The sequence below is a fragment of the Tamandua tetradactyla genome, chromosome 2, assembly GCF_023851605.1.
Source record: "Tamandua tetradactyla isolate mTamTet1 chromosome 2, mTamTet1.pri, whole genome shotgun sequence".
NCBI lineage: Eukaryota > Metazoa > Chordata > Mammalia > Pilosa > Myrmecophagidae > Tamandua > Tamandua tetradactyla.
Window position 1 is genome coordinate 55,581,901 of NC_135328.1, and position 16,018 is coordinate 55,597,918.

Here is a 16,018-nt window from a genome sequence, read left to right on the forward strand (position 1 = left end):
AATGATATAAAGGAGCTCTTGAAGCAAAAGAGGATGTTAGAAACTGAGTACACCACAATGGGGAAACTAGTATGTGCTGATTTCCAAAGCCATTGAGAACCTTAAAATTCTTTGATTTTTGACTTTCTACAGCTTTTTCACTTAAGAATTCCTTAAGTTGGAAACCATTCTAAGGATAAATGATGACCACTACACAAATAACATGGTACATACAAACACAATGAGCTTTCTAAATTATTAGAATGACAAATTAGTTGAGCTTTTAAAAACCATTAGAATGAGACTTAATATTCTAAAAATTTCATTACCACACCTATGTCACAAGTGGAAAAGTATGTTCCCTTGGTTGCCACATTTAATTTGCCACAAACATATTTTTAAGTCCCATTTAAAATGGCATCTCTAGCAAATTTTCTTAAAGCTCTATTTGTAACTGTCTAACCTTGTGCCTTGGGAACAAAGAGTAAGGCAGATTTCAGTCTGTGTGTGGGAATTTCAATGTAAGGTTCTATTCCTTTTTGTAAAAACATAGGGAAAAAAAAGAAAAAGAAACCAAGGTCATATCACTATGTTTAGATAATACACCTGTATTGGTTTAAAATCATATAGCTAAGTACAACTCAACTGACCTTGCTAGAAGACTGTTGTGGTTTATTAAACTTGCTTCTCAGAGTGAGATAAAGCAGTTGAGCCAATAGCTGTTTGATTCCTAGGTGATAGGAGCTGATAGCTTCTTTTTTATCCCCTTGTCCTTGAGCACTGTGTTTACATATGGCAGGCACTTAACCTATTTATTTTTTCACTTGGAATGTTGGGAAAAAATTATATTTGGGTATTTATTTGAGGACAAATTTCACATTAGTCCTACTAAATTATACTTAAATGATCAAATAATAATGTTTATCTCTATGTTCAAATATTTACTGAAAGCCTAAAGAATTGTGCGGAGGGTTGAAGGGAACATCAAGTTGAGAAGGAACGTTTCTATTCACACAAAGCTTACAATTTAGTAGAGAGCACAGAAAACTGCATTCGTGACTGTAAGAAAGACAGAATATGTTAAATGTAAAAACAAAAGTATAAAGGAGAAGCTAGAGATTTAAAAAAGAGAAGATCACAAAGTTTTCTTAAAGGGGTGGAAACTGCAATGGGTTTTAATTCATACACTTAACAATAAATAAACATTCTAGTTCCACACACCAAAAATTCTTCATAATTTTTACTTTGAATATATTACTGTGAATATTTTGATTTATAATATCATCAAAGACTAAAGAAACATTTTGCCTCAATTCTTACCTGCCTTTGTAATTATTAATATCAAACATCTTCTTTGCTCTATAGTATACTAGTTTCCAGGGTCGAGCAATGCCCTTACCTAAAGTCAGAAAGAAAGGCAATCAGAGCGGCAAACATTTTCAAAAATGGGGAACTTTAAGAGCATGGCATGATATGAAGTCAAAATTATAATAACCCATAAGAGCTCTTTAATAACACTAACTATCCTAAACCCTATATTAAGGTTAGTATTTCTTTCTTCCTATTTTTTTGTTTAAAGTTGTTGTCCTGGAGAGCAGATGTACTAAATACCAGTTTCCTTGGACATCCTTCAAAACTCTGCCTACAGGTCCCAGATTCTGGTCTACAAAATTCATGGAAAAGACCCTTATAAGGCAAAGTAATTTCTAACAATTTTAAAGAGAACACCTAATAAATTATCTTTTTTAAATTGAAGAGAATGATTTTCTTTCAGTCTAATCATATATGACCTTGTTAATTTCCAATCATCATTTCCGGAAGGAAAGCTAAAGCAAAAGCACTCATATGGCCACATTTTTTAAAAACAGGAAACTTTGACACATTACATGTGTTTTGTGCAGTATATACAAAAAGCAGAACAGAAAATAAACAAAAACCCCAAAAGCATAATTATTACCAAATTAGAAAGAAGGAAGTTATCATTTACATTTTCACAAAATCTGTAAAAGCACTATATTTACGAGTTATGAACACATTCCAAATTCCCAAAAGTATAGGCTGGCAATGAGATGAATACTATTAACTGTAGCAGCAGTTAACTTGCATTGAACGGGCCAGGCACTGTGCTCAATGCTTACAATAGATCATCACATTTTCTTTAAGGTTAGAAGGCTGTAGATGGTCAAAGAGAGAACATTTCTAAACTTACCAATGTGCAATCTAAATGAGTATTTTCTTTTTAAATCAGTGATTATAGATTTCTCCTCTGGATATCTATCAGTGTACAGTAGCTTATCTGCATTCTCAATTCCCGTCAGGGATAGAAATTCTTCCACATTTTTTTCCAACTGTTTATTTTCTTTTGCTGAAAACTTGCCAAACTTAATAGCGACACCTAGGATTTGGGGATGAGTTGGGGGGAACAGAGGGGGCAGGGAAAGTGTGCATTGTCAGTAACAACAGAACACTTGGTCTTCAATCAGCAATTACAATACAACACAACACCAGTTCTTCCTGCCAGGGAGCACAATCTGCCCACATGCGTGAAGTTGGCTCTCTTGGTCACTCACTTACGGAACTCAGCTTTTCCTTCCAAGATCAGCCCAAGTCATACCTCTTCTCCCAAAGTCTTCCATGGTCATCTTAATCCAAAGCGACCTTTCCTTCTTTATCAACATACATATTCATTAAAAATTCAAACAGTATTGATACAAAAGTTTCAAAGAAGTCTCTCCCTAATTTCCTCTGCCACCATCCGATTCTCCTTTGGCAGTACTGTGAATAGGTTCACATGAATACTTACAAATATCTTCTTTGCATATATATATATATACGTGTGGCAAATGCCATTGTACTTAATAATTCAAAGCATTCAAGCTTCACTATGTGGTGACTGTGTTACATGGCAGTTTTATTTGGTTCACAATTTTATTTATTTTTTAAAGTAAACAAGCAGAAAATTTATTAAATTCACACATAAGAGGACATGCAGGCACTCTGGCAAAGACAGAGGTGAGGGAGGAGAAAGGCTGTAGGCAATGTGGGGCCATTTGCTTTTATGGATTAGCTTTACTTATTCCCCCTCCCCCTTACTTGTTCAGGGCTCTTATTTTCAACCCTCCCCTCTCCCCAGGGCAGTGCCTGGAGGTAACCGGTGCATTTGGGTGAGTCCCTTGGTTTCAGCTTTCTCTAGTTTCAGCCTTATCACTCAGGTGAGGGTCCTTTGGCTTTAGATGGGTCAGCTGCCTCCAGGTGTTTCTCATAAGTAGGTAGCCCCCAGGCAGGGTGTCTGTGACAGATAAAGGCCCTCCTGACTTTGAATGACCACTCTGTTTTCAAGGGCTTATTCATAGTATTTTCCTCTCCCTTCTCTCCCTATTCCAGCCTGCCTCAAACTCCCTTTCAGGGAGTTTTTGCCCCTTAATCATGCTGAGGGATGAAGGTCGGTCTTCTGCAGCTGCTTCTACCTTGTCAGGGTGTAGGCCCTGCCTGACTGAACCCAGAACTTTTGGGCTATCTCATTTAAGCTGAGAGGGGACGAGTCCGGAGGGGTGGTTGGAAGGGCTGAAAATCCTTGCATCAGCATTGGTTTGGTGTGAAAAGTTCCTAATCTGGTAGAAATAAACTTGTTGAGAAGCTTAAAAACCTTCTCAGCTGATCAACAGCAAGAGAATAGGAGTGAGCAGGGCTAGGAGAGTTATTCAAGTGAGACTAGGGAAGAGGGAAGTAAATGACCATCTTTCAGATCCAAGAGTAGAGAATAAGAGGGCCAAGTTAAGAGGTATGGGAATGGGGCTCAGAAGGGGCTTGACTGACTGGGTTATGTTAGGCAAGCAGCAACAGGACAGGAAGTCAAAGCTTAACAGGTTTACTTGGGGTGAGGGAGCAGGGAGAAGGCAAGTGGGAGAGCTAGAAAGAGAGAAAGCAGATGGGAGCCTGAAAATGACTCCCTGGCAGGGAAACGAAAGAGAAAATGGCTCCCTCACAGGTTTATTTTTAAATATCTTTTATAAAAACACATATTCATAAAAATTTCAACAAATAACATATAAAATGGGATCATTCTATAGATACTTCTCTATAGATATAAACTGCCTTTGTTTTGTTTAATTTATCTATTTTTCTAAATGAATCTTTCCAATCTGATTATTAATTCCTAAAGACTAAAGGCCCCTCTTTTAACTTTTTTCAGTGACCAGCGGCATTGGTCTAACACAGCAGATACTCGGTAAATATTATTCAGCCTTATTTTTGTAGTTTACTTTTAAATCCAGTGAACCTTTTGGGAGAGACCTATAATAATAAAATAAGAAGACCAAGCTGGGTCCTGTTGAGACTCTGCCCATATAACCAATTCACACAAAATCACTTTCTTGAGGGGGAAGAACACTACCTTTCATAAAAGTTCATTGTTGCCTCCTCTGTGAGATGCTAGGCACAGTAGAGGAAAACCAGTAAATTTAAATTTTGCTAATTGTACAGCTCTTACAAAAATTCTAGTAGAAGACAAAGCTGAAAGCTGTAAAGGATATTTCTTTATGAATCTATAAATCTGAGTCATTCACAAAAGAAAATCAACACCACCCTCCCCCTGTCTTCATGGGACATGAGTATGGACCTTCCTGGCAACGTGGGACAGAAATTCTAGAATGAGCTGAGACTCATCATCAAGGGATTGAGAAAACCTTCTCGACCAAAAGGGGGAAGAGGGAAAGGAGACAAAGTGTCAATGGCTGAGAGATTCCAAACAGAGTCTAGAGGTTATCCTGGAGGTTATTCTTACGCATTAAATAGATATCACCTTGTTATTCTGGATGTAATGGAGAGGCTGGAGAGAACTGCCTGAAAATGTAGAGCTGTGTTCCAGTAGGCATGTTTCTTGAAGATGATTGTGTAATGACATAGCTTTCACAATGTGACTGTGTGACTGTGAAAACCTTGTGTCTGATGGTCCTTTTATCTGCCTTGTCAACAGATGAGTAGAACATGTGGAATAAAAATAAATAATAGGGGGAACAAATGTTAAAATAGATTTAGTTTGAAATGCTAGTGATCAATGAAAGGGAGGGGTAAGGGGTATGGTATGTATATATATAATTTTTTTTCTGTTTTCATTTTATTTCTTTTTCTGTTGTCTTTTTATTTCTTTTTCTGAATTGATGCAAATGTTCTAGGAAATGATGATGATGATGAATATGCAACTATGTGATGATACTGTGAATTACTGATTATATATGTAGAACGGAATGATCAAAATAGGAATGTTTGTGTTTAATTGGTTTTTTTTTGTATTTAAAAAAATAAAAAAATAAAACTCCCATAAAAAAGGAAAAAAAAAAGAAAACCAAGTGCTAGTTATGCACATAGGGAAAGGTCAACAAATATTAAGTTTCTATTTGCTCACCTTGTGCTTTAAATTCTTTAAACCGTCCTAAGTCATCCCGATACATTCGCTTAATTGTAGTGGCAGCTCTTTCCTTTATATCAGGAATAAATTCTTGAAGCTGCTTTACAGCAGAATCCAAATCCACATCAGAATCATCTGAATCTCTTGAATCTTCAGAAAAATATTTTGTTTCTGAATCTTTAGCTGATTCCAAATTGCTTTCTTCTTCATTTGTAGATTCTAACCTAAGAAAAAAATTGGGTGGTTAATCTTAAACTATCATTTGCCCTAATATCCTTTAAAATGTGTTCTTAAAATATCTCTTACCTAGACTGCTACCGAGTATTACAGCTAAAAGATATCTTGGACTTGATTCATCAGCTCAGGATTTTCAAACTCGTTCATGGAAGTTTAGTTACTTCGATCCTCAAAGTCTGGCTACAGGAAAAATGTGAGGCCCTAAGCCCTAGTTCTCCCAGTTATTACTTCTTAATTAAAGCTATAATGTCATTAGGGACACGTAAATTAATAGGCCAAGCCCTTGATCTTGAGACCTGCTCTCATGAAGCCTATGTACATAGCAGAGCTTAGCCTACCTCTAGCTATGCCTAAGAGTTACTTCCAGAGGACCTCTTATGTTGCTCAGATGTGGCCTCTCTCTCTAAACCCAACTCTATAAGTCAAATCATTGCCCTTCTCACTATGTGGGACATGATATCCAGAGGTGAAAATCTCTCTGGCAGCATGGGAGATGACTCCCAGGGAAGAGTCTGGCCCTGGCACTGTGGGATCAACAATGCCATCCTGACCAAAATGGGGAAAAGATATGTAACAAATAAGGTATCAGTGGCTGAGAGAGTTCAAAAAGAATCGAGAGGTTACTATGGAGTTTACTTTTACACAAGCATTAGTTAAGACATTGCTATCTACCATAACTTGCCAAACTCCAACCAAAACCATTCCAGCCAATCCTGAAGAATACCTAGGGTATTATATAAGATTCTACAAAGGTTCCATGCACTAGGATAACTTTCCAGAAACCTACAACCTCCAGATGGGTCCCTGGACCAGAGCCCTGAAATGGAGAGGGGCCAGCCTCTCCAGAACATCAATTAGTTCCATCCCCCATCTCATATTATCAACATGAAAAAGTAAGAACGGGCATAACCCAAATACCCCTAAAGAGTGGGAGAAAGATCAAAGTGACAGCGGAGGTAGGGTTTAACAAACGAGTATAATTGCTGAATCATTATATTGATATTTCTTTTAGTCTCCAGTAACTCTGAGCAGCTATAAGAATTTAAAATGGTGAATTATAACTTATACCAAACTCTGAAGTCTGTTTTACAACTAATTGTTGCAATGTGCTTTGAAATTTATTGCTTTTTAGTATATATGTTATTTTTCACACACAGTGTTTTGGAGCAGCTAGAAGGAAAAATCTGAAATAGTGGAATGGTAACATAACAGAAATCTGTTCTGTGTCTACTTATTAAAGTGTACTTTGAAAATCATTGCTTTTTTCTTTTCTTTGTATGTTATATTTAATAAAAAATATTTTTCAAAAAAGTTATAATGTATCTAGTTTAAAAAAACAAAGAGTTCTACAATGAAAAACAGCAGTTCTGCCCATGTCTCACTAACCTCCAGAGGCAAAGCAGTTCAAGTTTTTAGATTCACGGCCCCCCACCCCCCGGCTTTACCTCTGAATGTCTAAATAATTTGCTTATATTACTATTTCACAATTTTTATTTTAGATATTGACTTCCTAATAAGCTAAGCCCTCATCTATCTCCACTTTTTTCTGACCCTCCCAATGTAAATTTTAGATATCATGATTAATAACTGGTTAAATGAATATTCAGGGGTCACATACTAAGGCTATGCCACTATTATTCTTGGTAGAGCCTTGCAGGACATTATGGTTACAACTGTTCTATTTCTTTCTTTCCCTTTTGGATACAGTTTGTTTCTGCTGTGATTAATAATGGCTTCATTTTTGCCTTTGCTTAGTTTTTCCTATGTATCCATCACTAATTCATTCCCAAACTCTCTGCCAGATGGCAAAATCTCCTCTCAGTATGTTCACATTGTATCAGTTAGGCTCTCAGCTTGGAAACTAGAAAATTATGTGTCGTTGCCAAACAGAGTCAAAGCTTTCAGAGTGCCCATAACTGAATAAAAGTTAAGAAACAGAGTCCTAGAATATCCCCGTTCATGATCAGTGTTCTGAAAAATGTTCCTGATAAGACAGCAGAGGATGATGAGAGTGGGTCCACATCATCATCAACACAAACAGAAGTGGGGGCCTTTCCAATTAACTTTTATGTGAAACTAGTTCAAGTCAGGACAACCTAACGTGCGTAAGAAAATTGAGCAAACATATACATTGTTCTGTACATGGACGTTTTCTTTATGATTTCTCCCATTTAATATGTATGTGCCGAACAAAGTAGCTAAGGACAGACTTCACACAAAAGCAGTGCACCATTTGAAGGCAGAACATTCCAACATTACCTCTGTGCCACTTCCTCATGGTTCTCTTCTGGATTGGACTGGGTTTTCTTCTTTTTTGGCCTGGGTTTCACACTTTCTTCAATCAAGGTACCATCTCCTTCTGGTGAATCAAAGAGTATGTTCTCTGAGCTCTTATCAAACTCTGAAAATTCATCAACAGAGGCTATGACATTTTCAAAAGAAGACCTTTGCTTCCTTTTTTTAGACTTTTTATTTGTACTGTCAGATCCCTTGATCTCTTTAAGTGTATCTCTATCTTCTGCAATACTAATCTCACTCACAGCTTGTGTTCTTTCAGAGTCAGAGTACACATTCTTAAGACTCTCAGGCATGGCCAATGCCTCATATTTCTGTTTATTTGAATTTTTCTTCTTTTTTTTCTTAGACTTGTTTTTATCAGCAGATACTGTTAGGTCTGTAATTTCATCTTCTAGACCCATAGAGAACAGGGATTCTTGCCCATGTAATTCCAAGTGGGGCAAGGCAATGCTTTCATATGGATTTTCCTGCACATCACAGTATGCTTCTTTCCTCTGTCTTTTTTTTTTCTTTTTTCCCCTAACTTTATTATGTGGTTCTTCTGATTCAATTTGACATGACGTAGTAACTGAATGCAATTCATCTGCTTCAGGTGTTTTTACTGACTTTTGTTCTTTGCTCATATAAACATAAACGACGTCAACATCCTTTTTCAAATTTTTCTTTGGCATGTTCTCAATATTTTCTTTATCCACAACAACATACACGACACCTGTTTCCTCATCTACTCCTAAACCACTACTTCTTCTCTTTTTATTCTTTTTGGATGTAGAAGTGGCCTTTTCAGTCTCATCACAGATTTCTGATTTTTTCAAAGGAGAAGAAATGAGTTCCTGGAAATTTTTTCTTTTTTTTTTGCTCTTATTTATTTGAGACTGTTCATCTGCCAGGGAGGAATCTCTGAAGCTTTCACCGGAACACTTCTGATGTTTTTCCTTATGTACAGAATACTTTTTCTTTTTCTTGTAAAAAACTGGAGTGTTGATTTCAAATCTGTTAGATTCACCTTCCATTTTATTCCTATAGATAAAGTGGACAACAAAGGGGTTTAGGTTAGCAAGATAATTTAAAAGTTTACTTTAGGAAAAAAAAAATCACAGAAAAATGAAATTGTATTACAAATGTTAAGACTGGAATCATGATCAAATGGAAGGTTATTATAAATGTACTGCAGGCTTTTGGTAATTCATTTTGGTTCTACTGCCGTAGTGATACAGACAGTGCCTGGCACTATCAGGCCCTTGTGCACCTCACTCTGAGAGTCTCATCTTTCATCTTCCCTTTACAACTTTGTGCTCAAGCCATGTAGACCAGTTTTTGGTTTTGGTTCCTCAAACATGTCACAATGCCTCCTTGGCTCAAGGTCTCAGTGTATTTGGTTCTCTATTCCTAGAGCACTCTCCATTGCCTCTCTACCTTCACTGCCTCTTACCTACTTATATTCTTCAGAGTTTGGCTCATATATTATTTCTTCAAGAAAGCTTTCCCTGATCTCTTGGACTTGGCTCATTCCCAATATACTTTCATAGCAAACTGTACTTCTTTTTTGTAGCACTGTTTCAACAGTAATGGGAAAAAACCCACACAACGAAATAATTAAGTAATTAGTTGTTTAGTTTCTGTTTCCCCTGCTAAAAAATAAATAAGAGTGAAGGTGACTTCTTTCCTTGTTGCCCACTGACCCTGAAACCAGAAGACTGCCCCTTTGAGAAACAGATGCGAGGGGACTTGTTAGTGTCTATCAGAGTCAAAATTCTGCAATATGTTAGAAATTTTAACAAAAGAATGGTTAAAAACATAATTTTGCAAAAATGCCTTCTTCTTGCTCTGTTTCAAATTTTTAGATTCATCTTTGACTAGGTATCTATATACATAGTTCAAAAATTAAAAGAATCTCTTTTCCACCTCCTTTCTTACACAGTAGATTGTATCTATATATTCTGATTTGCATCTTGCAATTTCACTTAAAAATAGATCCCAGCAATCTCTCAGTATCAGTGGTCAAGTCTAAATGCTAATTACATATTCTATAGAAGTCATCTAGTTTATCTTGGCTAGTACATAGCAGCTACAAGAACTGTGTTGCTAGAAGGAAGGGGGATATGAAATAACATAGGAATACCTATAACCCAAGACCCTCACGGACCTGGGTGCTTGCCTTTAGTGGAGACACCTAGAGAAGCTTTGGCTGAGGCCATCCTCCCTGATGTTCCTTCACATACTAAGAATCCTGCTTACTCCGATCACCCAGCTAGGAATTATCACCCAGAGATTCAGAGACAATTCCCATGGCCTCTTTGTAGTCTCAGCTATAGAAAGAATAAGCGCTCCTTATTCAGAAGACTCTAGGACCTTTCCTGTGAAATGGCCGTCAAGTGCTTGGGCTCTATAGTCAGTTTAAATTCCTTTAACTAGATGGACCTTCGGCAAGTAACTGACATTAAATGAGGTTATGCAGTAAAACAATTAGAACAGAGTATGATAAAATACATGAGTCAATAAATAGGTAGCTGATGATGCTGTTATCACCACCACTATCATTATTATCATCAGTTGAGTGCAGAATGCTACCCCTACTTCTGGTACTGGGCCATACTGCCTCTTTCATCCAGATTCCAGACTTATTAGCTGTCGGTCTCCATATGACCCATCTACGTTCTTGATCATTCCAATTATTCTTTGCTAAACCTTTCCTTGCTGACTGGTTTATGTTTCAGTGATGGTTCTGTTTACAGCATTCTAAGTGGTCAAATAAAAAAAGGAGAATACTTCGTATTTATTTTCAGAGAGTCTCTCTGATTATGCTTGGCATTCTTCTGGTCTCTTTCCTTGTTAAAATGTTTACAAGAAACAGGCTATAACATTTCAATCCTGTTTCAGGACATTAAGTAGCTCTTGAGGGTGGGGTGGAGAGTGTCATTAGCTCTAGATCTCAAACTTTAGTATTCACCAAAATCAACTGGAGGGCTTATTTAAGATTGCTGGGGCCCACCTCCAGAGTTTCTTTTTCTGTAGGTATGAGACGGGATCTGAGAATGTACATTTCTAATAAGTTTACAGGAGATATTGAAGCTGTTCTTCCTGGGACCACACTTTGAGAACCACTTCTCTAGAACAGGGCTCAGCAAACTTTTTATGCAAAGTGCCAAATAGTGAAAAAAAAATTGATTTTGTGGGTCATAGAGTTTCTGTCACAACTACTCAGCTCTGATGCTATAGCATCAAAGCAGCCATACACAACAGGTGAACAAACAAGCATGATTGTATTCCAATAAAATTTTTATTTGCAAAAACAGGGAGTGGGCCATAATTTAATGACAGCTGCTCTAGATCAAAGATTCTCTTTTAGATTGGGGACCTCTTAAAAATCCAATGAAAACAATGGACTGTACCTCTACGTGTTTTCACATGCAAACATACATATCCAGTTTCAAGGGGTTCATGATTTCTGAAGTTCCTACCTATTCTGAAGCTGTTCCTCCAATTTTTCATTTGGACTAAAGTATTTCTCCAAGAGTTGACAGGAGGTACACTTAATGATGGGTTAGAAAAGGAGACTCTTACCTTTTAGTTCTTTTTTGCTTGGATATAACATCTAGGTTTGCTGGTTGGGGGTTCTTATTCAATTAAATCTGTGCAAGGTTCAAATGTTTCTCCTGCAAACTAGAGAAGCAATTTGGTCTTTAAAAAAAAATAGTCATCTCATTTTTATTGACTTCATTGTTCACTAAGTATGATCCATTCAATACTCTGACCTCCTCATTTCCAGTGACCTTTACTTTTACTCCAGTTCTGTCACCTATGTCTTATTCTTACCTTTTAACTATTAATCAAGATAATTCACCTCTGAAATAAGCCTCCTATTCCTTCAGCTTGCATGTGTAGCTAATCCCAGGTTCTTCACTGAGAGCAGCACCTTCCTGTTCCTTTATCATTACCCATTAATCCCCTGCTGTGTCTTCTTTCTTCCATATTCATCTTAGATTCCATGGTTCATCACTTTAGCCACTCCTGCCAACAAGATACACACTTGCCTCTTTGTCCTTTTAACAATTAGGCAAAGCCTCAATCCTGGCTGAATCCAAGAATTGAGTTCCAAAAAAAAGAGCCTTATTCACTACTGTCGCTGCAGCACCTAGCACAGTGCCTGGTTCACAGAATCTCAATAAATACTTTCCAATTAAATTTATGCATTCTCTTTGCCTGCTCTGAACTGCTAGGAACAGCTGGAGAAAAAACTGACAACTAAGCAGATGGACACCAGTATAAACACATGGTTCCCAACTATAGCTGGGATCTGAATGCTGCCTAGAAATCAAACTGTATCTTCCTAGACCTATGCTGTCCAGTACCGTAACCATTAGCCACATGTGGTTATTGAGCATTTGTAATATAAGCCAGTCCAAATTAAGATGTGCTCTGCGTATAAAATACACACTGGGTTTTGAAGGCACAAAACAAGAAAGGTAAAATATCTCATTGATACTTTTAAAATAATGCCTTCAAGTTGAAATAATAGTTTGATGTAGGTTAAATAAAATATATTACTAACTCCAGCTATTCCTTTTCATTTTTTAATGTGGCTCCTAGCAAATTTTAAATTACCTAAGTAGCTTACATTCTATTTCTCTGGACAATACTACTTCAAACAGTTGACTCTCACTCTTCTTGATATAACTTTCAAACTTCCCTCTGCCTTGAAGCAGATGAATTTACCTACTATTTTACACTTTCATGCATGTTAGACAAAAGATATGTCAACCTCCAAATCCATCACACTAGGAGGCACGTACCCCATCCTCTTTCCCACTTGCTACAACAAAGGAAGCATCCCTTCTCTGGTCAAAGGTCATTTCCTCCAGGTGTGTGCTAGATCCCAACCTTCTGCCTTCTCAGAGAGATCATGATTATCAGCTGCCCTATCTCTCTTCTGGATCTTTAACCTCTTCCCTCTGCAGTGGCTCCCTTCTATCAACAATCCAACAATCTTTGGTCTTTCCTAACTTTATAAGAAGAAGGATGCAACCACCCTCTAGCTCTAAAGTCCCACCTAGCTACTCTCTTTCCTCCTCTTTACAATAAAATTTCTTGAAAGAGAAATTGCGCTCTTCATTTCCTCTCCTTCCATCTTAGCCCACTTCCTTAAAGCTTCCATCCCACATTCCAGTGACATTGCTCTAGTAAGATTGCCTATGCTTACCAAGTCACTATATAGTCGAGATACACTTTTCAGGACCATTTTTCAGTACCTCTCAATGACGATGAACAGAGCAGATGATTCTTTCTAAATGTTCTTTTACCTTCCATCAGTTTCTTTCTTTCTTTTAAATATCTCTTAAATACCTTTTAAATACCTCTAGTCTCTTTAGCTCAGTATAACCTCTTAAATATGCAAATCGGATAATCACTCTCTGTTAAAAACATTTTAGGGTTTCACAGTAATTCTTAAGATAAGGTACAACTTTACAGATCTACAAGGCCCTTCATTATCCAGTCTGGCCCATGCTCACTTCTGGGTTTCAGACATTCTGCCAGTTTTTCAATTTCGAGAATACTATATTCAGGATTCCCTGAGATGAAAAAGAACTATATTCTTTTTCATCTCAGGGAATTTGCAAAAGTAATTCGTTCTGCCAGGTATGCTCTTCTTCCATTTACCTTCCTACATTTCAACTGATGTATGAAAAACACCTCCTCAAGAAGGACTTCTCTAATTCCTTAATTTGCATCACGTTTCCGTGATAGTGTTTCCCAACAATCTAGCCTCTTCCCTGTGGAGTGCATGATATGATTGGCTTCCTCAAAGGCAGGGATCTTATCTTTCTTCTCCCCCAATGTATCCCTAGCGACTAGTCCATCGCTCAATACAGAACGAAAGGACATTTATCCCCACTTATTCGGAACCACTTCCTGCCCTTCAGATCCCATGCCGAACTTTGTCCTGTAGTCCCTACCGATCTTTGGGATGCGATGAAAACATTGTTCTGCTCTGGGGTAGGCATTTGGACTAGACGGGAGGAAGTAAATACATAGTCGATTCTCGATCATCTTATCCCAAAGATTGAAGCCTCGGTTCCTACGTGAGAAGGCCTGGAGCAGCAGCTAAAGGAAAAGGAGCCAATTCCAACCCTGGAGCCCCCAGGCCAAAAGCAGGTCTCTCAAAATATGAACATAACTACTCTCTGCTCGATTTATATAAGCGATTTTCTTCTTAGAAAGAGAACTAATGAAAACGCTTCCAACCTACCGTCCGAAGCCGCCGCCATCTTTCTCCCAATCCGGAAGTGCTGCTCTTGGGGAGGCGGAAGTAGTGGCACGTCGCTTTCCGTTCCCTTAGCGTCACGCTGCCATAGCAACACCGCTGGCCCTTCGGTTGAACACCGTGACGCTTGCGTGATTGTTTGCACGTTTTTGTGGGGTGTATTGCGATAGAGTGTTTTCCTAAAACCAAGAAAGTTGGGCAGAATTCTTCCATTGCCTTAGTAATTCCTGCATGTATTCAATACGGGTTTCTGAGCTCCTTTTAAGGTCCAGTAGTGAACAAGATAGTGAGATCCTTAACCTGGGAAGATAGATAACAAACACATCAACCAAGATAGTTTCAGATTACCCTATGAGGAAAATAAAACGGAATAATGTGATGCTGCATGACTGAGGACAGTGGGTGCTACTTTAGATGGAAGGGAAGGCTCTTTGAGGAGTGACATGTGAGCTGGATTGTAAATAAAAAGGGGTCAGGCAAGCAAAAATTGAGGAGACAGAATGTTTCAGGCCTGAAGAAAACATAGAAGTCTTGAATTTGGTTTCTGGGAGAACTGGAAGAAGGCCAGAGCAGCTGTGGCACAATAAATGGGGGTGAAAATGGTAGGAGATTAAGTCAGAAGTAGGCAGGGGCTAGCTAGCGTGTGCAGGGTCTGATACACGTTAAACTTAGATTAAATTTTAAAAGATTAGAGCTAGAAGGAGCCTTGGAGATATATTCCAATCTTTCCAAATCTATTGCTTCCTGAAAAAACTTTTAACCTGTGTTTAGAACTAAGACTTTAACTGGGGCCATCAAGTCAAAGCGATCGCATAAACCACGGAAACTTTTAGTCTTTTTGCATAATGAACATAACCGCATAGATAACAAGAAAAGGGGATTATTCTATTTATTTTGAGTGTTCTCATTTACCCTTTAGCAGCTTTCCATTGTAGGTATTTTTATTAGGCATTATTGGCCCTGCTTTGTGGATAAGAAAACTGAGGCTAAGGGTAACTTGCTCAAGGTGACTTATATGGTCTAGCCAGGATTCAAACCTTTGTCCTTTCCTTGCCCCTTACTGCACCACCCTGAGTTCCTCTGTATAAGCTGCTAAGCAGTTTTTAATAAAAAGTACACAACTTATACTTTTGTGAAAGTTAGTAACTGAAACAGGCTGAAGAAGCCACGGATGCACACATGCACACACACACACACACACACACACACATCACCACACAAGGGCTGCTCCAGCACTTGGATGAGCAGTGGGATGTACGTCTGGTCTGCTCTTTGAAGCCCTGATCTGGTGTCAGTGTAACTTGTTCTATGGTGAACCCACTAACCCAGAGACTTGTGTTAAGTGAATATTTGCACATTTAATGAAGATGATAATGATGGATGATGAGTGAACTCACTAAAGGCTGAGACTAAAAAGGACCATAGAGATCATCTGGTCTAGTGGTTCCAAAAATACTATGCTGATCACCCAGGAAACTTTTTTTTTTAATGCAGATACCCAGCTTTGCATGTGGGCTGCATTTTAGACACTGTTGTCATATCACCTTAAAAACTTTAGACATAACTTAAAATTAGGCCTGAGAGTTACCCCCAGAGAACCTCTTTTGTTGCTCAGATGTGGCCTATCTCTCTCAGCCAATATGACAAGCAAACTCACCACCCTCCCCCTCTCTACGTGGGACATGACTCCCAGGGCTGTAAACCTTCCTGGCAACGTGGGACAGAAATCCTAGAATGAACTGGGACTCAGCATCAAGGAATTGAGAAAATCTTCTTGACCGAAAGGGAAAAGAAAGAAATGAGACAAAATAAAGTGTCAATGGCTGAGAGATTTC

At 38.1% G+C, this 16,018-nt stretch overlaps 1 protein-coding gene across 4 annotated transcripts in view; it reads right to left on the bottom strand.

Annotated features, from left to right (window-relative positions):
* TTF1 (transcription termination factor 1) overlaps positions 1 to 14,267 on the bottom strand; it is a 54,758-nt gene extending 40,491 nt beyond the window's left edge. For all 4 annotated transcript variants that reach the window (XR_013170068.1, XR_013170069.1, XR_013170070.1 and 1 more), the window contains exons 1-6: positions 14,169 to 14,267; positions 11,486 to 11,584; positions 7,883 to 8,941; positions 5,384 to 5,610; positions 2,189 to 2,374; positions 1,300 to 1,378 (exon numbers count right to left, since the gene is read on the bottom strand). Coding sequence is in view for 1 of the 4 variants with exons in the window: in XM_077147324.1 (XP_077003439.1) it covers positions 1,300 to 1,378; positions 2,189 to 2,374; positions 5,384 to 5,610; positions 7,883 to 8,934 (1,544 nt within the window). In the remaining 3 variants the exon portion in view is untranslated. The remainder of the gene's footprint in view (positions 1 to 1,299; positions 1,379 to 2,188; positions 2,375 to 5,383; positions 5,611 to 7,882; positions 8,942 to 11,485; positions 11,585 to 14,168) is intronic.
* Between the last annotated feature and the right edge of the window lie 1,751 nt (positions 14,268 to 16,018).